Genomic DNA, 24,011 nt, shown 5'->3' on the forward strand with positions numbered 1-24,011 from the left:
ATTTTTAATTTTCCTTCCACCTGCCATTATGAAGGCAGTGGTCTGTGATTAATAGATTGAAGGCTGCAAACGAGTGTGCAAGTTATTGGTGGAATTAAATTCCATGGGCCAGCTATTTAATTAAATGTTCCATGTGAATTGGAGTCCTTGATTTTGCATGGCCCTAAGGAAATCCACATAATGCTGTTTGTCAAGGAACAAACGAGGTTATTTTGATTGCACAGAAATTAATTGTTATTAATGTAATTAAACATTTAAAATATTCAATGCTTTTCAGCTATAGGTAATTTATTTTTTTCATGAGAATTTCTTCTGCATTTTGTTGAAATAGTAAGAAGTAATTGAAGGTGGTGGAGAATTCTACCAGTGAGTGAAAGAAGAGGTGAGAATGGTGAAAATGGGGTTGAAGGAAGGACAAGGCTGTCCTGTGCTAGAAAATAATCAGCATGATTTCTTTGCCATAGTGTTTTAGCTCATTATTCTTATATACATAAGAGTTTAGATAAATATTTTATAAGGTTTAATATCCAGGTGCTTCTGAAGTAAATGTATGTGAAGGAAACTGGTAAAGCACAGGGAATTCCACAGGGAATTAAGCTGGAGCTTGGGGAGAAAGGAATTGACGGCTTAAGAGTTCCTTTAAGGGCTGCAACATCATTTCTTGAAGTCTGCTACAATCATATTTTATCCCATAATTGTTTTTTCCAGACTCTGGGGTTTGGGTTTGTCACTGCACTGAAAAGGAGGTGTTGAATCTGTTGTGATTTAAATCAGCGACAGCAGTTTGTGTTGTGCAGGGTCGGGGATAAAATATTAATAAGAGGGATGAAATACCAGCGTGACAAATACTGGTGTGTCATCAGCACATCCCCTCCCAGCTTGTTCCCGGTTTTAGACTTGTATGATCAATTTTACTCAGAAACCAACACAGGAAACCCAACTTTGGGAAGTTATCATGACACGGTAGCATCAGTTCAGTGAGTTCACTGATGTAATTAGCACACAATGGATCAATAGAAACTCTTTTAATTGTTTCCAGTCTTCAGAGCTTTTACTGCAGTTCCCTCGGATCAGACCAAGAGTAATCTTTATAACTGGAATATTAGAGGGGAAATGTGAGTGTGTGAAGACAAGAATTCGGTGTTTCTATTGGGATTTCCGTGTCGTCTGCTGACACCCCGCACTGGGATCTGTTTGTCTGCAGTCACTGCTGTGCTGAGCTTCTCCTGAACAGCATTGCCCAGTCCTGGCATCCGGAGGTGCAGGATTTATTTTCAACCTTGGTTATGCAACACAGCAAACGGACTTGTCTCTCTTTTTTTTATAGTATCTTGTGGGTTTTTATCTTGTTTTCTGTCAGAGCCGGGGTTAAATGCTCGAGAGACGGATTTCATGTTCGGACTCAGATGTTTATTAATTCTTATCTATGTCACAGTCTCACAAGAGGTGAGTTCTGGCTAACAAAGTGAAAAATGGTTCTGTCTCTATCTTTCTACAAGGCTTTTTAAGCACAAACTGTCCAATTAAGGAATGACACCTAAATTCTTTTTACTTTTAACCCAATAACCAACAATGCCCACAATGTGGATTTTTCTACCCAATTACAAAATCCCACCCAGAGCCATGAAGAAGAAGGTGAAAACCAAGGACTGGCCTCTGCCCTAAATCCTCCATCTTGCTTTATATAAATATATATATTACTATATTCTAAACCCTTAAACTCTAAGTTTTTCCCCCCTGTGCTATCACACACTTGTATTCAAACCCCACACCCACAATCCCAGCGCTGTCACTCAATTTTGGAGCCTTTTCCACGGCCTCAGGTCAATGCAGTGTTTGCCTGGGGGTCAGTGCCTGTCAGCACAGAAAGGCTGAAATCCTCAGTGCCCGGGGTTCCGACAGTATCTTTTTTTTTGCTGTGAAACTTTGTGAGCTGTTGGGTATTTGATAACCTCTGGCAGTGCTGGGATATCACTCCTGATGCTGAATCCGGATGTAGCTAATTGGTTTCTTTGGGATTGTCTTCACTGCACAGACGTTGCTGACACAAATTCAATCTTCCAGGAAAGCAAAGGAAAGCTAAATCGAGCAGGCTTTAAGCTGAGCTGGTCTGGGAGTATAAAATACAGCCCAAATCAGCTCGACAGGAATGGTGGTGTTGAAATATTCTGTGCTGTGATGGTTGTCTCCAGAGCTGGTCTGGCTGGAGGGAAGCATCAGCACATTTTGCCAAAACTTCTGAGGCTGACGGAGCTGGGAGGGTTCAGCATTTGTTCAGTGTGTGGAGAACCTGAGGAGAAGGTGGGGTAGGAAAACCAATCCGTCACTGCCTGTCAGTAAATGAGGATGATCTGAGAGGGGTGACTGCAGTGGGAGCAGCGTCACTGCCAGGCTCTGAAGGTTGGGGTAAACTTTAGAAATTCACGTTCCACGTGTTCACAGAGGCAAAAAATAAAAAGGAGTGTTGAGATGGAATGCGGCTCACCAGAGATAGATTTTCCTGGTGGTGGCATAAAATTCCATGAAAAACCAAGGCTGAGATTTTGCCAGGGGTGCCGTGTGAGCTGTTCCACGCTGGCAGCACAGCTCCGCTCCTGCTCTGTGCTGCCAGCGACGGGAATTCACTTGCGGCAAATCTGCCTGACAAAATACCAAGGCCTTGAGTGCCTTTGGAGCTGGGAGGATTATTTGTTTAAGAAAATCAACAAGCACCTGCTTTGTTTTCTTTTGGTGTTCCCTGTGGAAGCAATGTGTGCACCGAGAGAATCTCTTGGGATATCTGATATAACAGAGGGAGAGTTTCCCTTTGTAGCTGCATCCTGCTGCTGATAACTGTGTGAGGTGAACTTTGATCTTGGCATCATCTGCACTGCAGATTTTTTTTTTTTTTTTACTGGGGCTGCTGCCTTGCCAATGGGCTCATTCCCATGAACAGTAATTAATTCTAATTATTGTGAGGTTCGTGGAGTGCTCGTTTTTATATTTGATCAGAGAAACTGTGCAAGGATGTCTTCTTGAGACCAAAGTCTGGCTGTGGGGTTTTTTTTAGCTGAAGTTAAGGAGCAGATTGTGCTCCCTGAGATGTTTGAAGGGTCACAAGAATCCAGGAATATCCAAGATATGCAACTCAACCAGCTTTTCCCAAATTGCGCCATTTCAAACAGCCTTTCCTGGCCCAAATTCCCACCTGAAAAAGGCTGTGGAAGGACAGCAGGTTTAGTTTGAGGTGGGAGACAAATGATTCTTGCTGATGAGGGCAGGTTTTAATTAACCAAAAAGCTTTTTGAGTTGATAAATACCTTGGAATTTTTTGATCTGGTATGCTGGGCTTGCAGATCAGGATGTACAGGAATTGGCTGCTTCTCTCTCATGCGCAGGGTAAAAAATGCTTCACTTTCCTGTGAGCTCAACTTTCCTTGTGGGAAGAACCTGAATTTCTATCCGAAGGTAAAGAGAGAAGTCTGCAGAGCCCAGTCTGGAAGATTTATCCATCTAAAATGGAGCAGAGGGAACCTGGCAAACTTATGTGACAAGTGCAGTCTCATGTTGTAATGAAAACTTGAATATTGTTACCTGCCTGCACTCTGGTGTGTTCCCACTGGGCTCTGTTCTATGGTCATCTCTTCAGGTTTTCCTGCATGTGTCTGTCTGATCATCTGGCAGCTCTGTGCTAAATCTATTTCGCTTTTTCCCTCTCAGAAATAGGGCACGGTGGCATTAGGAGCCGTTCCAGTGACCCCAGTGCAATCCCATTAATGCCACTTTCTGCTCTGCTCATACTCAAATACTAATTCGGAACGGGAGGAAGGCTGACAACAGAAAAATGTAGATTTTTCTACCACTGCTTGTGGGTTGTGGGTGATCCTTTCCAGCAGGGTCCCTTTCATAAAGCTTCTCCCCTGGCTGGTGGCTTTTTAAATCCCCTGTCAGTGCATGAACAGGTCAGACAGGTTCTGCCTGAAAGGAATAACCAGCCCAAGAGTTTTGATTTGTAATTAGGAGAGTGGATGAAAGCAAGGCGTGGTCCTTGCACAGTCAGGACCTGACTGGCTTCTGTGCCTTCGGGGAAATCTCATCTTCCTGCCTGAATTTCTCCAGCTGCCACAGAGGTGGATACTTGCCTCAGGTGAAAACCGAATATTCGTGTTTGCACTGCTCCTTGCAGACAGAAATTCTGCTCGCATAATATTTCTCATCTGCTGCTCGTATTCCGTGTTAGAAAATCCACATTTTAAAAGTAAAAGTACTGATCACGTGGCTTTGGTTTAGGTGTGTTCTTCTCTTTATACATAATAAAAAATATTATTTCTTCCATTGTGTTCCGGGTGTTTAAGTGTCTGACCTCCGAGAAAGCTCAGGGTGGTGAATTTTGAATTTATTCTTAGACAGAAGACATGGCTGAGTGCATCTGATGAATGGGTCACCAGGGGAGAAAATGGATTTTGACAGTCTTTATCCACCTACACTTGTAAAAAGTTGTTGTGCTCTGCCCAACCCAAACATTTTTGGCACTTCCCGATCAACCTTCAAAAATGTTCAGTTCAGAAGTTTTCACTCATTTCCAGTTCTGAACCTGTGGATTCAGCTTGATGCCTAATTTACATGATTTTTATTTAAAAGCTGAAAAAGAAAAAAAAATGTGTGCAATATCTGCAGGTGCCTTGAGAGAAATGAGCCTTTTAAGAAAAGGATCAGCATTGCACAACCGCAATATTACGGTGTTGCAACGTAAAGAACCTGGAGGAAAAAAAGGAGCAATACTCTTTCAACCGTTCTGTATTTTAAATATGATATATTACAATATTTATCCTGAAAACTGAGTCCTGAGACATGTAAGGTAAAGAGTGGAGTGTCTCCAGCTCAGGATTTTGGGCTTTTTGTTAAATTTAATGCATTAATAAATAGAAATTTATTATAGAAAAATGTGTTAACTTTATTAAATTATTGATTTTTATTATATAATTCTATAAATGACAAATGGTTTAATCAATAGTGTTAATTATGATTAAATATTAATTTAATCTAGAAATACTAATACATAAATATCAATTGAAATATTTAACGTCATGTTTTAAACTTATGATTGAAATGCCGCAAAGCAGCTGAGCAGGGAGCGCTGGCAGCAGCAGTGTGTGAATTTTGGAGCTGGCAGCCAGCCCTGCTCCGGCCCCGTCACCAAGGCTGACACAAACCCAGTCTGAAGGTGGTAAACTGGGCGGTTTTGACGTTGAGGCTGCCCGGGCGCTTTGGTTCCTGCCTGCGATGCTTGTTGGTGCACGCCGGGTCTTTTCCTCTCCGCTTGTCGCCCTTCCAGCAGCTCAGCCCCACGCAGCAGGGATGTGACTCCTCCTGCCCTGGCCTGGCCCAGCCCCAGCAATCATCTTCATCTGACACTTCAATTCCTCCAACTTCTGCAAGCAACAAGCCCGGAATTTTTGGCAATAATCTGATTGACGTAATTAGCCCAGTTCATCACCTACAGCTGATTTTTTTTTCTTTTCTCCCCCTTGCTTGGGAGCTGGGATTTATTTACAGGGGAATTTTATCTCAGTGGGATCATTAGGACTTTATTCTCTTTAGCCAGCAGTCCTGTCACAAAATAATGCCTTTTTTACCCTTTTCCCTTGGAAGGAGGTGGATGAGAACTCCAGTACACCAGGATATTTATCTTTCCAGCTTTTTGGAAAGAAGGTGGAATATTCACTGGGCTAGAGAAGCAAACATTGAGTTCATGGATCTGAGAGCACCTGTAGCTCAAGAGAAAAGAAATAAAAAGTCAGGAGGAAAAGGGTAGAGACAGGGAGAGATGAGGGGGTACTCTGAGAGTGTGATGTGTCCCTTCATTCTTGGGATTCCAGCATCCCATGACTGAGGATCCTTTGGTGCTGTGTGTGCCTTGGCCTGAGCTGTGGCTGCTCCAGAGGGAAACAGGGAATTTCAAAGCCTGGGTCACGAAGAATTAATCTTTGATTGGGAAATTGTGGTGAGACAGGATGGGGGCTCCGGGTGAGGTGGGATTGGTGGGAAAAGTTCTTTGTTCTGGAGGAGGGATGGGTTTAGGGCGGGTGGAGAACACAGCTTGAGGAAGGTGTTGAGACTGTTGGAAGGAGAGACAGGAGCTTGTGAGGTGAGTGAAAGGGGATGTTGAGGTGGAAAATATTTTAATATTTTAAACTGTTTCAAGGCTGAGGCAATGTTGGGAATATCTGGAATATTTGTCACGTTTGGGAAACGCTGAATTTCAGGAAGCGAAGGAGTGGTGGATGTGAGCCTTGGGGCGGGGGGAAGACCTGATATGTCCCCACAAATCTGCACAGCCAAGGCTTTTTTCTTTTTCTTTTTTTTTTTTTTTTTTTTTGGTGGTTAAAATCTGGTAGCTGTGATCCTTTCCTCTCTGCCTCTGGGTTAAAAACCAAGCAAGTGCTAAAACATGAAACATGACAAAGCTCAGGTTGTGGTCACTGCAATTTCCTGCAGCACCTGGGACTCCTCATGGAATGTTGGAATGTTGAGGACAACCTGTGGCGTGGGCAGTGCTCCCCAGAGGGAGATTTTTGGTGATTTTTGGTAAATGAAAAGCCAAAAATTGGCTTTAAAGAATGTTTTTAAAGGTGGTGAGTGGTGGTTGTGTGATCCTTAAGAAAACCGGGGTAGAGCTGGCGCAGGAGAAGTGATGGGAAATGTAAATGCAGACTTTACTGGTTTGTCAGAAAGCTGGAAGTTAACAACAAATAAACGTCTCTTTTAATCCAAAACATGAAGAAAAAAAAAAAACCCTTCTTTTTTCCATTTCTTTTTAGCATGAAGACAGCAGAATCACGGTTTAAAAAAAGCCAGTGTTGATTCCACTGAAAAATAGGTCTGGTGGGGACTTTTCAGCATTCTCTAGGTTTCATTTTTGGAATGGGAAATACCTTGTGCACCTGTGGAATTGGAAATGGTGACTTTGAGCCATTGAAAAAAGGGTTTCAGCTTCCGTTCACTGCCAGTCCTTGTCCTGGCTGGAGAGCAGCAATGTTGGAAGGCTGTGGTTTGGAACAGGGTGAGGGTTTGTCACTGATTTAGTGAAGTTTTTCACTGTTATTTCTCTATTTCTGAGACATGAATCTGTACTTCTGGACAGCAAGGACATCCTCTGCAGGATTTAGTGGGATCAGGACAATTTATAACATTCCACTTGTGTCCTACAGAACCCCTACACACATCCATGCGTGTGAATAAATAATGTATTATGTATTTATATAATAAGACTTGCTCGTTTTATGTTAATACTTCAAATAATGACAAAGGTGTTGTTCTTTTTCTTGTTTTCTTTGTTCTTTTTTTGCTTCTGTTGGTCCAGAGGACACCCCTCAGCATCCTGAGTAAAGTTGAGTGGCTGGGTTTTTGTGAGCTCTAAAATTTGGGATAAGTGGGAGTGTGTTTAAGATTGGTTTTGTGTTATTTTTGGGTGGGGTTTTTTTTTGTTCATTTGTTTGGTTTTTTGTTTTGTTTTGTTTGGTTTTGTTGGGGTTTATTTTTGTTAAAATTTTTTGAGGGGGGTGGGTTTTTGGTTGGTTGTTTTTTTGGTGTGGTGAAAAATATTATTAACATTAAATACTTTTGAAATAATAGAGAACAAGACCCTCAGTTGGAAAAGAACAGTCTTAGAGCTTGAATGAAATCTCATTTTAATTTAATGGAGTAGATTGCAAGTTATATAATTGGGTTTTGCAATAGGCACTTACTAATATTTTAATCTGCAAATTTAGGGTAAGTAATTGCTGTGATGTGCAGAAGCCCAAATTATTTTGTTTCGTAAGGAAAGTTGTGATTGATTTTAGTGCCTGGACAGCGTTGGGAATCCTGGTTTTATCTCATTTCTAAGGTGATTTTAATTATTGGAATATTCAACAAGCAAGGTCGGCTCCACACATTTACATGTGTTGACATCTAAGCTCAATTAGGCCCTATTTATATTTATATTTAAAAAAGTGTATTTTATGTCTTGCCAAGCGAGCTATAAGGGGAAATGTTTTAGCAATCTCAGAGCTCTCTGCTTTATTTCTAAACCCTGTAATTAGTGGCTTCTGGAAACTGGATTTGCTTCTTCCCAAAGCTGAGGGATACTCACAGTAATTTTGAAATCTAACCTCTAAACACGGGCTGGCTCCTCATTTTCCTAAGTTAAAAGTGGTTTAGATGCTTGAGCATCTAAAAAAAAGTTTGTTTTTTTTTTCTTTAGTAATCTCTCAATTTTTTTTTTTTAAATTTTTTTATCCTCTCGTTTCTCATATTGGAAGAATAGAAAGTAATTTTTTTACTTTGTGCCAACACAATGTCAGGGCATGGCATTTGTTTGCATCTGGAGGCTCTGGTGGTGCTCGAGACTCTTTGTAGTTCAAGTTGAATTATGTTTGTGATTATCATCAACCCTTCAGAAATTTAAATTAGTATGCAAATCACACTTTAAAGATTATCAAGTTTTTAATTAGCACATACCAATTTTTCCACCCAGATAAACTAGATTTATCTGTTGTGTGCTTTAGCTGCATTTTTGAAGTGTTCTAACAAAAAGAGAAAAACACCGGCAAAGTGAGAGCTGCAAGATACCAGGGAGAAATGGAAAATATTCTTGAAAACCAGAGGCCTCACCCAGCACCTCTGTGCCTATTTTATATATTCACCCAGAATTAAATGTGATTTTTGGCACAAAAAAACCCCCCAAAACCTGACAAGGGAAAGCTGTGTCTTTGCCTTGCCTTGGATTCTGCCTTTCCTGGCCCAAATTCCCACCTGAAAAAGGCTGTGGAAGGACAGGCGTGTTTAGTTTGGGGCAGGAGACAAATGATTCTTGCTGATGAGGGCAGGTTTTAATTAATTAGCTTTTTGAGTTGATAAATACCTTGAGAATTTTTTGATCTGGTATGAAATAGCTGGTCCTTAAGAGCTCAATATTTACAAACAAGTGATCTGAAATTTTTATTTACCGTCACAGTGAGATGCTGTTGAGAAATCTGTGTGTCTTTAAAGAAGTAAGTAGTACAGAATGAGAACTGAAGTACAGAATAAGAACTGCAGTACAGCAAGGCGTATTTTAAAAATAAAATTTTAAAAAAATATAAAAAATCCATCTGCCAGTGCAGACGAGCCATTACCATCTATTCCTCGGTCTCTCAAGTGCTTGCAACTCGGGACATTTTTAGGCATTGCTGAATTTTTGGTTTTCCTGGCATTTTGTTCAGTGGGGATTCCTGTAGTGAGTTACCCAGCACTTTGTGACACTCACACACTCATAAATTAAAAAAAAAACAACCCATAAATAAAATGAACAGATTTCCTCACTAGATGATGCTGCTTTTGGGTTCTTTTTAAGCTGCATTCCCCAAGTTTAGGTTATGACGAGAATGGTAGAATACACAAATTTTGTTACAAGTCAATACTGGGTGTAAGCTTCCTATTTCAGTCTTGAGAAGCTCCAGTGATAATTAAAAAGCATCGTTTGTGTTCTCTAAGGTTGTCGAAACCTTTAACTAGGGGACAGGTAAAACAGGAAGGCACCAGCGTGAGCTCAGATGCTGTCCCTGGTGGGGCTCTCTTTAATCATTGATTTATTTTAAGGGAACAGGTACTTTGGTGTGAATAAAATCTATTTGCAATGCAGCTTTAGGATTAAGGAAAAAAAAAGTGGAGGAATGCAGATGGGAATAAATGATGTGTGTTTTGATATCTTCTGTTCACTGGTGTGAGCGCTTAATGCTTTGTAAGAAGTGTGTAAAGTTATTTTCTGTGGTATCTGACTGACTGGGGGAAGAGTTGTGTTTGTGGGTCTCGGGCACAGCTGTGAGATTGCCGCTTGCCAGGAACTTGTAACCTCATTTTCCTTGTCATTTCCAATGCCATTTCTGGGCTTGCTGCGTGTTCAGTCCGTTTCAGCTCTATTTCCTCATCATATCTGCATGGATTTCAAAGCAAACACCCCGGCTTTCTTCAAGGAGAGTTTTCGTTTCGCCTTTTTCCTGTGCAATGTATGTTTAACAAATAAAAGAACAGGGATGTTTGGGGGCAGCTTTTCCCACACACTGCAGTGGAAAAAGAAAAGCCTTTTCCTTCAAGGCACATCGCCACCTAGCAACCCTCAACTTGAATCGGCCCTTTTCTTAGGGAAAGAAAAAAGGTAAAACGTGTTTCCGGATGTTCTTGCTTTACTCCTCCGCCTCCTCCTCGGTGTGCGCTGAGGTTTTCAGTGGGTGCCTGTGTGACCTGAGGAGCTGCGGCTGCTCAAAAACGGGATGATGCTGAGCAGCACAGCGTGGCCGCTCAGACATACCGGAGTGGGTCTCGCCTCTGTAAACGCCCTTCTGTCTCTCAGGTCCACGACTGGTCAGTGTCGCAGTAGTTGCTCTCTGCTGATGATCGTCACGGGTGGAATTTCAGTTGTCTCCGTCTGCGGGGTTGATTCTTAGCCAGTGTTGCCCATTTTCCCCCTGGCATACGTTGTGGAGTGCAGGCACCGAAGGCGTTTTCTTTTCTCAGGCTCTTCGGCATTGTGTGAGGGCAGAGGGAGAGGGTCGAGGAGGGCGACGAAAAGGCAAAGGAAGAGGCAGCTTCCTGGATGTTTGTAATGCTCCAGAGCAGCTCAGTGCACGTTCAAATGCTCTAAAACCCATGGAAACTCTCACGGTTTCTCACTGATCTCACTGAGATCATAGACTTGATTTATTAAGATTTTTTTTCCCTACAAAACCCCAGGTGAACAAATAATATCCAGTAATAAGTATTTATTTTTCTATCAAGTCCCGTTACTGACCGTGGTGACCCACCTGCTCTTTTTGCATTCCATACTTTGCTTTTTGTGCCTCCTGAGGTGGTGAGACTGTGTGCAAGGCCGAATGTGCTTTTTCTGTGCTGAAGTGAAGCAGATCCCTGAGAGGCTCTGGGATAAGTGGAATAAAATCCCATATAAATGCCCCCGGAGCCCGTGGCTGTCCCGTTGCCTCTAGAGGCTGCTGTTGTGTCACAGTTCGTGGGCTCACAGCGGGTCCCGGAGCAGGGAGTGTGCGGTCCTAGAGGAAATACTCCAGACGATGAGAGGCAGAGATACCTCAGCGCTGTTTGCAGCTATCAGGATGCAGAAGGAACTGATGAAAACCGGCTTTTTTTCCTGGCTCGCTGACGCGCGGATTATTGGTTTCAGTTCCGTGGAAGATCTCTCAGACTGAGGAGCAGCAATCCGGATTGAGGATTTGCTGACAGGAACCGAGTACTTCACGCTGACCCTGACAGGATCGGAGGTTAATGTCTCCTGGACTTGGATTTGTTGAGCTGATAAAATTTTCTTTCAAAGAAAGTTTTCCTAAGAATGGATTTTGGGTTTAAAATGCAATGTTAAGAGATAAGTTTACATTGATAATCCCTCGCCCACTCTTTCACTAGGCACTGCCTTGTTTTCAGCATAGATATTTTAATTTAGAAGTTCAAAAAGCTCTCGGTGTTTGGTACAGTTTATTATTATTTATTGTGAAGCATGTTCATTATGCAACATTTGACAAGTCCAGTCAGAGTTTGTACTGAAATGCTGAAAGCCATTCCCCTAACAGGGATCATTACTGCCTAAAAACCTGCACACCAGTGACTACTGGCCTAATAAAGAACAATTAACTCCTTTTTTAGTGTCTGGACAGCACTCCTGAGTAGTCAGTGGTTTGTGGACAACACCCAACCACACTTTTCCAAACAGCTTGAAGAATATAGAGAATATAGAGAATTCAAATTGCAATTTGTGCACCCTTGTCTCGCAGAGCACTGCTCTAAAGGAGTTTAAATAGTGTTTTCTTCCTCATCACCTGCCCCTCCCACAAAAACTTAAGTATTTGAAAGTGAAAAAATGGATTACTTATCTTCTTGTCCTTCCCAAGCACCCAATAAATGTGTTGCATTCGTGTGAACTCAGGGACGCTCTCTATGTTAAAAACGGCACGTATCAAAATATTGTCCCCAAAATCGGTGAGCAGCTTGCATTTCATGCTGAAGAAATGTGCCTCTTTTTTTAATGTTGCAGGTGTGAATTTTTATTGTTGTTTGTATCTTAGAGGGCTCAGACTTCTCTTGATGTCATTATTAGATGGCTGTTTCGATTTGATGGATTGGTGTAGAATATCTCTGAATATGCACAATATGCAAAACTTCTTGTGCCTTGCTTAAAAATCACCATACGCTACTCTTTATTAAAGATATTTCTAGAAGATATTATGGGCTGCTTTGGTCTGTGCGGTTGCAACTTCTCCAAAACAACTACAACTTTTTGTTAGATACCATTGAAGAAATGTGCTGTTACCTCAGCATTGTGTATCTCAAGTGATGAGGAACCTTTCCTATGTTCTAGGCAATCTTCCTTAGATTATTCAGTAGACACCAGCAGTAAATATAAACTACCTGTTCTTACTGAAATACCCAGAGCCAAAATGCCATCACAAAGTGACGTTGCCTCTGTCATGTCATCCCTTCCCCTTCTCTCGCAGAGGGGAGAAGTTCTCAGGGTGGAAATTAAAGTGTTTTGCTGGTTCTGCCCTTGTGTATACCATGGAGATTCCCTATCCCAGCTGGGGAGGGATGAGCTGTGCTCCAAGCTGAAGAGGGCAGAGGGAAAATTAGGATTCCATTCGCTTTCTTTATTTCTCTTCTCGTATCAGCCGCAGGAAATGCAAACTCTGGTGCCCATCAGGTTCGCACATGCTGCCACCAGCCCAGATGTTCTGCCCTCCTCTCAGGACTTGTGAACACATCTGTGTGAGCAGCTTTGTGCTCCGGGTTGGGACTGCAGAAGGGCAGCCCACATCCTGAGATGAGAGAGCTGCAGCAGCACCAGTCTCCATCGTCTCTGTCATCTCACCCGGCAGCTGCTAAAGATCCAGAGCCCGGAATGTTTAACCACTAAGAGCCCTTAAAAAAATCCGATCTGGCTGTGCCCCGATGGAATTGCAGCAATGCCTGCGATGCCTGTTTCTATGCAGAGAGAAAAACCTTTTTAAACTATTTATATATAAACTGTATACACGGGGAAATAGCCACTGCCTCACGCCTTTTATTTTAATTGTCTCTCTCATTCCTGCGATTCCATTTCTCATTCCTGCGATGCCATGCCGCGCTTCCATGTCTGCTGTTGCCGCAGAACCGCGTTGCTTCTCGCTCTAAGGCGCTGAGGCCGTGCTGGGGAGCGAAGAGAGGCAGAATTAGTTTTAAATAAAAGGAGCAGCACCCTCCCTCCCCCCCTCTCCCCCTCCCGAAGCCGCCGCGCTGCCGCCCGTGCCCGGAGGAGGCCCCTCAGCGCCGCTTCCTCCCCTCGCAGCCGCCGCCTCCTCCTCCTCCTCCTCCTCCTGCCGCCGCTGTTTCCTGTGCGAGCGGCTCTGACGCGGCCGTGCCCTCCCTCCCTCGCTCCCTCCCTCGCTCCTTCCCTCCCTCGCTCGCTCGCTCGCTCCCTGGCCGGCTCCCCGCCGCCGCCCCCCGCTCCGGCCGCGGAGCACAAAGCGGCCGCGGCAGCCGCGGCGCCTGCGCGGGGCGGGCCGGGCTCTGGGGCAGCGGGCTGGGAGCGGGCCCCGCCGGGCAGTGCCGGGCACTGCCGCTGTCAGCGCCGGCGCTCGCAGCGGGCTGCGCCCTCCTCCCTGCCTGCCCGCCTGCCTGCCCTGCCCCGCCGCCTTCGCTTTGCTTTTACGCTCTTTTTTTAAAAAATTTTTATTATTATTATTATTATTTTTAACTTGGAAGAACCTTTGGGAAGCCCCCGCACGGCTTCCCCCCGCCCCGCAGCGCGTTCTCCTCGCGTTCCCCGCGCTGTCGGAGCTCGCTCTCCCTTCCCGACCCGCTCCAGGCTGGGCCTCTGCTGGCGTTTGGAAGCCGGGAGCGCCTCGGCAGCGTCTGCCTCCCCCTCCCGGAGCCGCTCCTCTCCGCCAGCCCGATAAATGCTGTTTATGAGGATGGACCTGTTGAACTACCAGTACTTGGACAAGATGAACAACAATATCGGCATCCTGTGCTACGAAGGTAACAGTGCCTCGCCGCGGGAAATCCGCGGGGAGGGAACGGATCCCTCGATCCCTGGCGCGGGCGGGATGGATCCCTTCCAGGGATGGATCCTTCTCGGAGCGGTGCTCGCTGGTGTTCGTCAGCGGGGATGTTTGGGGGATCGCCGGTGCGGGACGCCCCGTGGGCTGTTGTCAGAGCTTTGTTTCAGGGCAGAGATTTCTTTCTTCCCCTGTGAATTTTTTCTATTTTTTTTTTTTTTTTTTAACAAGCCGTGTTTTCAGCGCCAACTTTCCTTTCCTTCGCCGGCGGCACTGCTGGCACTAAAGGCGGGGGGGGGGGGGGGGGCGGGCGGGGGTTTGTCCGTCTGGGGTTTGTATATTTGGGGTTTGTCGGTCTGGGGTTTGTATATCTGGGGTTTGTCCATTTGGGATTTGTCCGTCTGGGGTTTGTCCGTCTCTCCCGGCGCCGCGGGGCTGGGCCGCGGTCGGACACGCGTGGGCCCGGCTCGACCGCTGCCGGGAGCGAGTGTCCGGCGTGTCCCCGCGGGGGCCCTTGTCCGGTGTCCCCGGTGTGCGCCGTGTCCCCGCGGGGCCGAGGGCATTGCCCGGTGTCCCCGCGGGGCCGAGGGCATTGCCCGGTGTCCCCGCGGGGCCGTGGCCGGTGTCCGGCCCCCAGCGCCGGCCCGGGCTTCCACGGGGCCCGCTGTGTGCGGCGGGGCCGGGGCGCGCTGCCCTCGCCCTGTCCGCCCTCGCAGCCCCGCGGGGAAGGCGCCGGAGGTCCCGGGCCAGAATCGGTTTGTGAATCTCGGCGGAGTTCTCCCTACGTGCGGCTGCGAGAAGCGGTTATGGCTTGGCTTTGCCTGCAGAGAAAGGCACCACTGAGCTAATTCGGCTTGGCAGCGGAGCTGCTTTTGCTATAGCCACACACAAGCGCCGCGAAAAGCTTTTTTTTTTTTTTTTTTTTTTCTGATTCAGCAGGAACGTTTTCCATGTTCGTTCGGAAAATAAACTTGCTGGAGTTGTCAGGAAAGAAACAATGAGAAGCATACAGGGGCCAAGGAGATGTCTGTTCACGCTGCTCCCAGAAAGGCCGGGCCAGAACTCAGGGAGCTGAATCTCGCTTTGGAAATTCCAGTCTTTTCTGTCTCTAAACCAGCATGGCCATATTCCTGCCCTTCAGGAAGCGGAGGGGCTCCCTGTTGTACTGTTAATATCTTTGTTTCTCCTCCTTTCCTGCTTTTTCTTTCCTGTACAAATATGTATCTATTCATTTGGATAAAGCTCTTTTACAGAAGATTGAGCTGAATCTCTGAATCTGAATACAGAGCTGGGGTTCCATGGGGTTGAATTCCCAACTTCTTTCTTAAGCCATGCTCTCTTTGTTAGAGCAAGAAAACTTGTTTAAAAGAAAACAAAAGAAAAACAACTTTCAGGATCCCGTAACTTTTTCATTTCATGATCCTTTAACTTCTTCACTGCTCTCTTCAGTAATTAGTGTTTTCTTTGGAAGCAGTTGATAACTTCTGATGAAGATGATGGAATTTTATGCAAAGCTTTATTTGTGTAATACATCTTCTTGAGTGTTTTGTTGACTAAGTTTTTGTTGCTCTGTAGTTTTGGCTCATGAGTTCAACTCATTGTAATTATGCCTAATATTTATGGAAGACTCTTTCCAGCCCCCTTTTTTAATTCCCCACCCTCCTCTCCAGTAATTATGATTTAACCAGCTCTTAGCTTAAATAGTTCAAAAGCAAAAGAACAGCTTAAGGAATGCACTCTACTGGTGCAGTTTTTGTTTAGCTTAAACATCTGTTGCTATTTTCTTTATTCTGGAAGTTACCGTTTTTAACACTAAAATAAACACACATGAAATGGAGAGAAGAAAAGCAAAACTTCAGTGGTGTTTATAGTGAGGTGTTTATATCGCAATGGTTTGAAAAGCATAAACACTGGCAACATCTGCTCTGAACTCAGAGGGTGTTTTAGAGATGCCTACAGATCTTCGAGGCCTCTGCCATAGTATTTATTTTATAAGTGAGTTGTGTCAGCAGTGATGGATCTTGTCTTTCCAGGGACCCTGTTGCAGTAGTAACTATATTGACAACAAAACGCCCTTGCAAACTCAATTAATTAGGATTTATTGGAGGCCACACTTGAACTACTTATAAACTGATGCCTTCCTGAGAAGTACTTTTGAAGATGTAGGATGGGGTACAAACACATCGTGTGGTGGGAAAACAGGTTTGGAATTTCAGAGGGAAGAATGATGGGCCTACAGGCCTCAGGAAAGAGATGGGTTCCTTGTTCCTTTATATTCCCTCTTGAAACATTTGTTTTTGGTTTTTGAGATGATTTCTGTGCTGGTGAGATGTGTCAGTGTGTCTTATGAAGTTTACTGGTGGTTTTACTCTTCTGGCACTGGGACTGTTGGATTTGCAGCAGCCTGTGGATCAGAGATGTGTTGATACCTAAGGAATAGGAAAAGTTCCTCCACTGTGTGCATTTGGCACCTCTTTAGTTGGCCATGGAGCAGAGGAGTGTGATTTGCATCCCGAGAGGAGCCCTGCTTTTTCTTGCCCAGCATGAGTCCCAGATGGCAATTTGTTATCTGGGAGCTGCAGGCTGCTGAGTTAATGCCAGCCCTGGAGAGCCTTCCCTGGCTGGGAGGGGAAGGAGAACCAGAGAACCTCAGTGTCTTCATCTCAGCCTGCTCCGAAATTGTGCCGTTCATGGTCACACTCCAGCCACGGAGTTTTCAGCCTGGAAATACAGTCCAGGTGCTGTTTGCTTCATTAAACTCATCTCTGATTTTGGCCCCTCCTCTCTGGGGGAAGAGAAAAAACGGTGATAACACAGATGTGGGCAGTCAAGTGTCCTTCTGCTGGGGCTGGGGGGGAAAGGAAGAGGTGGAAGTTCTGCCATTAGCTATTCAAAAGTGAGGCTGTGCTGCAGGTTTGGCTCTGCGGGTGAAACTTCACCCGAGCTTGGCTGTTTTCTCAAATGTGGGGTGAGCTGTGTTATTTTTTGCTGTGAGGTTGGTGAACCACTGGCTCAGGTTCTCCAGAGGGGCTGTGGAGTCTCCACCTTTGGAGATACTCAAATCCCACCTGGAGCCCTGAGCATCCCGCCCTGCCTGAGGCTGGTTTTGAGCAGGAGGTTTCTAAATGACCTCTAAAGGTGCCTTTGTAGCCTCTTGCAAATTTCAGCACACTCATGTAATTAAAACAGCCACTGCCAGGAAAAGGATTATAACCAGAAACGCGGGGAAAGGGTTTTAGAAAGGGGGTCCGTAACTCTGAAGCACAGGATAAAGCCATTTCCTTTCCTCAAGGTTGCTTGGTTTACACTGATTATTTGTGTCCTCTGGAGGGTTTTCTTGATCTCGTTACTAGCTTTGAGCCCCCACGATGCCCCATGGTAATCTCACATCCACCTGATGCTTTTGGAGGAAAATCTGACTTTGGATGAGTTGGTGGGGTTTTTTAACAAGTTGCATAAAAAAGACATTTGAGTCTTGTCTCCCTCTCCAGTGAAAGAAAATTCTTAAATCATTCAAATGGGAATGCTTAGTCCTCACCAATGGAAAATGACAGTTTTGTTAGTGATGATCAACCATTTCAAAGAATTCATTGTAACAGTTTTGGTGCAATAGGAAAGAAAAGAAGAAATAATTAGAGAATTGTGGCCTTGGCATCTGGCTGCTCATCTTCAGCGTGAATACATCTGATATTCTTCTACTAAACATTTGCTGCCAGTGATCAACAATGGCAAGTTTAATGAGTCGAGCTTTCAGATCATTGTTTTCTTCCTTAATGAGCTCAGGGCCATGAGGGAGCTCCTGGGAGCCGTGGCTGAGGTGCAGAGGCCGGGGAGCAGCAGCAGCACGCTGGGGCAGGCTGGCATTCCCTATCAAATGACAGCCACTTGATCCGGGCAGGTATGCAGGGCTGCAACATCTGCATCTTGTTCTCGTGGTGGAAACTCACTTCACTCCAGCTCAGTATTCCCTCTCAGGCCGGGGCGTGAGGTAATGGAGTGCTCGGTTAAACAGAACAGAGCACAGGTGATGCTGCTCTTTGACTCCAGCGCCGTTTGGCTCCTGGTTTCCCACGGAATATGCATGAGGAGGTGCAGGCTCCAGGCAGATTCATTTCATTCTGTTTATCACAGATGGTGCTGTGTTGGAAGGCAGATTTCTGCCTTCCTTCCTCTCTCTCTCCCCGTTTCAGATGCTCTGAGTTATTGCTGCATTCTCAGGGCTGGAACTGCTGTGCTGGGAAAGGTATAAAGAAATGCAATAAGATGCTAAGAAATCCCCCAGGCATGTTACTTGGAGCACTCAAAATAGTTATGCAGAGTTCTCTGGATAGTCCAGAAGACTGGGATTTTTTTTTTTTTTTTTTTTTTTTTTTTAATGAAGAAAATTGGATCCAGATTTCTAGCAAAACGCCCCATTTTGGTTTCAGGACAGCTTTCATTAGTTAGTGGCATATTACATAATTATTTCAGTGACTTCCTGTAAGGCTGGAGCGTTCCTTGGCTTGCAGAGCCGGGTGTCCTCTCAGGGCACTGCAAGGCATCCTGAAAATGTCTCTGTCTTCCCCAAAAAGCTGCTTCAGATGTTTGTTACCACTCATCCTGCTAACTTCATTTGCTTTTTAATGAAATGCAGCGTGTTTTCTTCAGTTCTAGACAAGAGTTTCCATCAGCTTGCTCTGCTGACCTTGCATTTTTCTCCTCCTCTAACGTCAGTTTCTTTTCTCTTATTAACTGCAGAGTTGGGGTTGATTTCTCAATATGTGAAATGCCTTATAGCACCATTCTTCTGCTAAGAATTGGATAAGAATCTCCTTCGCGGCAAATTAGGTTTTCTTATTTGTAGTGCAGTGTAACATTTCTGTTCAAAGCCATGTAAATTAAGATGCACCTACAGAACGGTTCCCCATTTATAGAACTTTCTGTGGGTTTTGCATTTTCAATCTCTTTCATCTTCGGGGAAAAAAACAAAGGGCCCCAGCTTCACAGTTGGGCTTTCCTTGCTCGTTTCCTCCTAGCACAAAGTTGGGAATATCCTCTTCAAGACTGACATCAAAATTGGGTTTATTTTCCTCGTTCATCAAAGGCAGGATAGATTTAGGTCATACTTGAACTTTTTTTTCTTTTTCCCCTGGAGTTCTGTTGTTCTCACCCTGGATGCTAGTTCAGCGTTTATACTGAGAACTCAAACAAGGAAATTAAAAACCCAAATATAATAGTGTTATCCCACAGCTTTCTGTAGATAAGATAGGCAGTGTGGTTTTTTTTTTTTTTTCCTGAGATAAAAGGTAGTGAGGTTTGTAGCAGTAAGTTGAATTCTGTGTTAATGAGCAATTTGCTTAAAGGCTGTAACTTGTTACTCACAAGTCAAATTTGTTACAGTGCCAGGTCTCTTTGGATATAAATCCAGGGATTTTAGGAGACATTGAAAAAGCTTAAATTGCTCCAGAGTTTGAACAATGCACTGCATTGTATGGAGAGCTGTTAGAGAAAAAATAAAGCTTAAACAACAGTCTTCATTGTGTGGCATCTAAAATTATGAATGAAAAAGTTCATCCATATGTATTGGCTTTGCCTTTTTAAAATACCTGCTTTGCATGAAAATAGTTGTCTATTAATTTCTTCTTGAGCTTTAATACAGATGGGCCTTTATATTTGATTGTGGCTGAATAGACTACAGAGTCTGAACATGCTGCATGCAGACAGAGTGCCAAGCAATTCAGCCAAGTTGTTTACACTAACAATAATCCAAGCAGGACAGAGCCTATAATTTCTCACTGATAATAGCGTGAGGTAGTGGTGAACACAAGTTCCTGGAGAAGTGTTTACAAAAATGGCTTTCTGCTTCCTCGGCGTTAAAGAGCTGAGGGCTTTGGGGTTGGATTCCTCCTCCAGAGCCGGGCAGTTTTTCCTGCAGCCCGGCTCATCCCCTGGAAATGGCTCTCCAGAAAGCTGCACACACAGGGGCATTGTTTGTCCCTGCCTCGGGGCAGAGCCGTGGCCTGAGGCTGGGGGCAGCAGCAGACACCACCAGGATTTCCTGGGGGCACATTGGCCCCCGTGCTTCATCTCGCATCTCACAGCTTTTTTTAGATGTTCTCATTCTCAGGCTGTCCCTTCAAGTGGGCTCAGCGGTGATGGGGAGCTCAGGGAGCACTGGTGTGTGTCCTGGGATGGATGGGGGGAGATGGATCCTCCAGGGCACTGAACAGGCAGTTGAGCTCTTAATTAGGGTTATCTCTGCCCGCTTGGAAACCTCATGTCACACACGGATGGAGCTGGAAGAGGTTTGGTCTTAATAGCAGGAGTAGCTGGCACTGATCGTAGGGTAAGGCGAGCTTGGGGGACTTCAGCTCCCACAGTCGCACCGTGTCCTGAGCTGGAAGGGACACCCGGGGATCATGATCCAACAGCCCAACAGTCCAGCGTGGGCATCCCCGCGAGCTCCCGGAGCTCGGGCAGCCTCGGGGCCGTGCCCATTCCCCGGGCAGCCTGGGCAGTGCCAGCACCCTCTGGGGTAGAACCTTTCCCTGAGATCCAACCTAACTGTCCCCGTGATGCAACTTGAGGCGATCCCCTTCGCAAAGGTCGTTCCTTGTTAAGAAATCATCTCAGTGCAGCTTCTTGTGCAACCTTGGTGGAGCTGAGGTACCCGGCACCACCGCAGCATTGGTTCCAGCCAAAGGAAAAGTCACCCAGAAACCTCGGGGAGGTGATGGGACTTCACCAAAGATCTTCAGAGATCCACTTTCAACAGGAATGGCAGTCCTTGAATCTCAGGGTGATATGGGTGGTGAGGACAAAAGTGTGAAACTGAGGCTGGAATCATTCCTTACCTAAGTTTCACAGCACTGGTTGCTATCACATTTTTTTTTTTTTTTAAACAAGAGTTTAGAATGTTTCCTTGCCTAATTCCATGGCACTGGTTGGTGGCAGATGTTTTTTTTTAAACAAGAGTTTAGAATGTTTCCTTGCCTAGTTTCATGGCACTGGTTGGTAGCAGATTTTTTAAAGTAACACTTTTCCCCCCTTTATCTTTTAAACCTGGTTGTTGCTGGCGTTAAAAGCAAGAGCTTGTTAAACGTAGCAGCACTTGGTGCCGTCCAGCTTTTCTCCCCAAAAACGTTGTGTGATGCTTTGTGCCTCATTTTGGTTTTGGAGAAGGAGCTCGTGCCCACGTGGTGTTGGGGGATAGAAGTAGGTGCAACTTGGGCTCAAGTGGAATGTTCCAGCCTTGGTGGCACACAGGGAGGAAGGGAAGTTGCCTTCAGCAGGCTGCTGCCAGCTCAGTGGCCTCACAAACCTGCGGCTCCTGTCCTTTCCTAATTGCCGTTGTTACAAGAGCCTGCGAGTATTTAAAGACATGTTCCTTTTCACTCCTCGTCACTTCAGAGTGTTCCCTGTCAGCTGTGAGAACCAGGCATTGCAGTGTAGAACTTTCCTGCTCTTCTTCCAAACGTTGCTGGCGGGTTCCAGGAAATATATTTGCTCTCCCAGGGAAAGTTTGGAACCAGTTGTGTTTAAAAAGCAGTAGTTTTTCCTGGAAACCCATTTGACAGGGCAGGCATGGACTCAGCTCTGCACTTTTCCTGCTTTGTGAGGCTTCATATTTATTTCTCAGCATGCAGAAACAGGGGGATTTTTTTGCCTTTAAAAATGGGTCGTAGTTAGATGTGAGAGAGATTTGGTCAATTTTTATTTATTTTTTTTTTCCCCGGGGTAGGAATGGCACTGTTGTGTGGGAATATAAACCGATTTGGAACGTTCGTTGTGTTGTGTTTTAACTCAGCAGCCCAGAACAGCAGATTGGCAGTACCCTTTGTAGTTAGAACCCCCCAAGTGCCCAGCCCAGCTTCTGCATGACAAGAGCGAACCCCAAAGCTGCCAAATGGATCTTTTTGGGTGGCTCTTGTTCTTTTTGGAATGACTGGGGCTTTACTTCTTTTGCAAATGGTATCAACACACTGGGCTTGCACTTTAGAGATGGTATTGAGACTTCCAATTTTGTTATTTAATTGCTAATATTTAGTACTTCATTTACTTCTGGAAGTAAATTAAGATATTTGTGACAGTAGCAGGTTTGGACACTTTCAGAGCAGAACCTTTCAGAAAATTATGGCTCCAGATTACGACATTGCAGGGGTTTTTTTCTGTGATGCTCTGCTGAGTGTAATTCAATGTCCCTGTAAGGAAAATTAAAGTTGTCCAGGCAAAAGGAAACGATTTCTATGAATCTGAATGATCTAGGAAGATCAGTAAATGCCACAGGAGAGCTGGCCAAGTAAAATAGGACTATTTAGTTGTTCTGTTTATATTCTTTGGAAAGCAACATCTTCTAAAGCAGCTCGACAAGAACTGCTCTGACAGAGAGAAAAAGGAGTTGACACAACTGTGGCCCCTCCTTTGTGGTGCTTTTCTCCAGAACACATGAAATGAAGGCAGGGTGAGGAAAGTGCTGTATGATTCACACAGGACAAGTCTGAACTCGGCCACTTCCTTGGATTTAGTATAAATATTTATGGCATTGAAGGGGAATTTTTTAATTCTATTTTTTTTTTTTAAATATTCTTCCTGGTGCTCTGGATCTTTTTTAGATGTCCTCCTGCCCAGACATCTGGTGTGCACTGGTGCTTGTTTAACCCCCACCCTGCAGTTTTCCTGCTCTCGCAGCCACTCTGTGCTTGGCTGGAATTGCGTCTCCTCGGGCCAGCTGGGGCAATGCTGACGTGCACACTTTTCCTGCTGAACGCCCCAAAGCCAGAGGTGAACACTCTGCTCTTGTCCCGCTGCAGGCATCACACTGAGCTATTTACCAAAGGTGGCAAAAATAGGAATTCCAGCATTAGCGAGGATGTTTATAGAGCCTTGGCTGGGTTCTCCAGCTTCGAAAACGCTTCTCTCACTAATGTTACATAATGCATGTATTTAACTCAGCTCATCACAGAAAAAAGTTTTTAAAAAATTATTATCTTTCTTTAAAAGCTTCTAAAATATCTAAGCCTGTGACTGCTTTGAGGTGCATTATGTTTGCTTTAACAGCTAATCCGCGGATGTTCTGAGTTCTTTGCAGTACAGTAAATTGAACACTACTACCCTTTTTGAGTTCAAGTGTTTCTCAACTGGTGCATTTAGCAACAAGTATGACAACAAACATTTTCATGCTCACATTTGCATATATTTTTAATCCTCTCTGCAGAATCCTTGCTCTCACAGAAGCCCGGTTAATTCAACTTTTAGCCACCCCTGTGAGATAAACAATGAATATTATCCTTATTTACAGCGGGGGGGATAAAGAGCTGTAACTGGTTGAACTCACAGAAATCTGGGATAAAGCTGACAGCAGCATTCCAAGTGCCTCAGTTGGAATATTTTGCCGCAGCTGCTAAACCTTACTGTGACGTCTTAGTAAAGAAAATTGCTTTTACCTGTTTGAGATGTTCAGATAAAATATGTCATTCATCAGCTAAGCAGGTGAAAACAAAGATTCTTGGACTGATGCTGGATGGGCTTGAGCCTTACTTTGTGCTCAACAGTCACGGAGGGAAAACAGGAGCTTTTGGACCAAAATATCATGACTTTGGTCCCTCTGTAGTGGAGCCCACCCAAACTGAGGTGATGGAATCTCCTTCAGTGGATGTAGTTGAGTCTTTTCGGTTGCTGAAAGGAATGAGGCCTTGCAGACAATGCTGGGAAGAATTTGAAGTTCCCCTGTCTGAGCCACAGGACCTCCCCAGGTCTGTTCCTTTAGATGAGAGCCTGTTGAGTTGGATAAAAGGAATGTGCCCGCAGATGCTGGCAGTTAATTTTAATATTCTCTTTGCAGGGTGAGTTGGGATCAGGGACTTAATGAAATCGCAGTCCAGCTGTGCTCGTGCAGCGCAGGCCAGGCTGAGCCCATTTCTGGCCTGCAGCAGGGCTTCCAACCCTTTTAATTAATAACGCAGAGTCTCACTGCCCCCGGCATTGCTGTTTGGT

General features: G+C 44.9%; 1 protein-coding gene across 3 annotated transcripts in view; it reads left to right on the plus strand.

Annotated features, from left to right (window-relative positions):
• Window positions 1–24,011, plus strand: part of VGLL4 (vestigial like family member 4) — a 76,575-nt gene that overhangs the window by 18,587 nt on the left and 33,977 nt on the right. The window contains exon 1 of one of the 3 annotated variants that reach the window (XM_066195592.1): window positions 13,548–14,019. The exons of the other annotated variants lie outside the window; for them this stretch is intronic. Coding sequence (XP_066051689.1) covers window positions 13,938–14,019 — 82 coding nt within the window. The 5' untranslated portion in view covers window positions 13,548–13,937. Of the gene's footprint in view, window positions 1–13,547; window positions 14,020–24,011 lie in introns of those variants that run through there. 3 annotated transcript variants of the gene reach the window in all.

This window comes from Chamaea fasciata, unplaced genomic scaffold (genome assembly GCF_029207755.1).
Source record: "Chamaea fasciata isolate MVZ Bird 193981 ecotype frontalis unplaced genomic scaffold, bChaFas1.0.hap1 SCAF_13, whole genome shotgun sequence".
Lineage (NCBI taxonomy): Eukaryota > Metazoa > Chordata > Aves > Passeriformes > Sylviidae > Chamaea > Chamaea fasciata.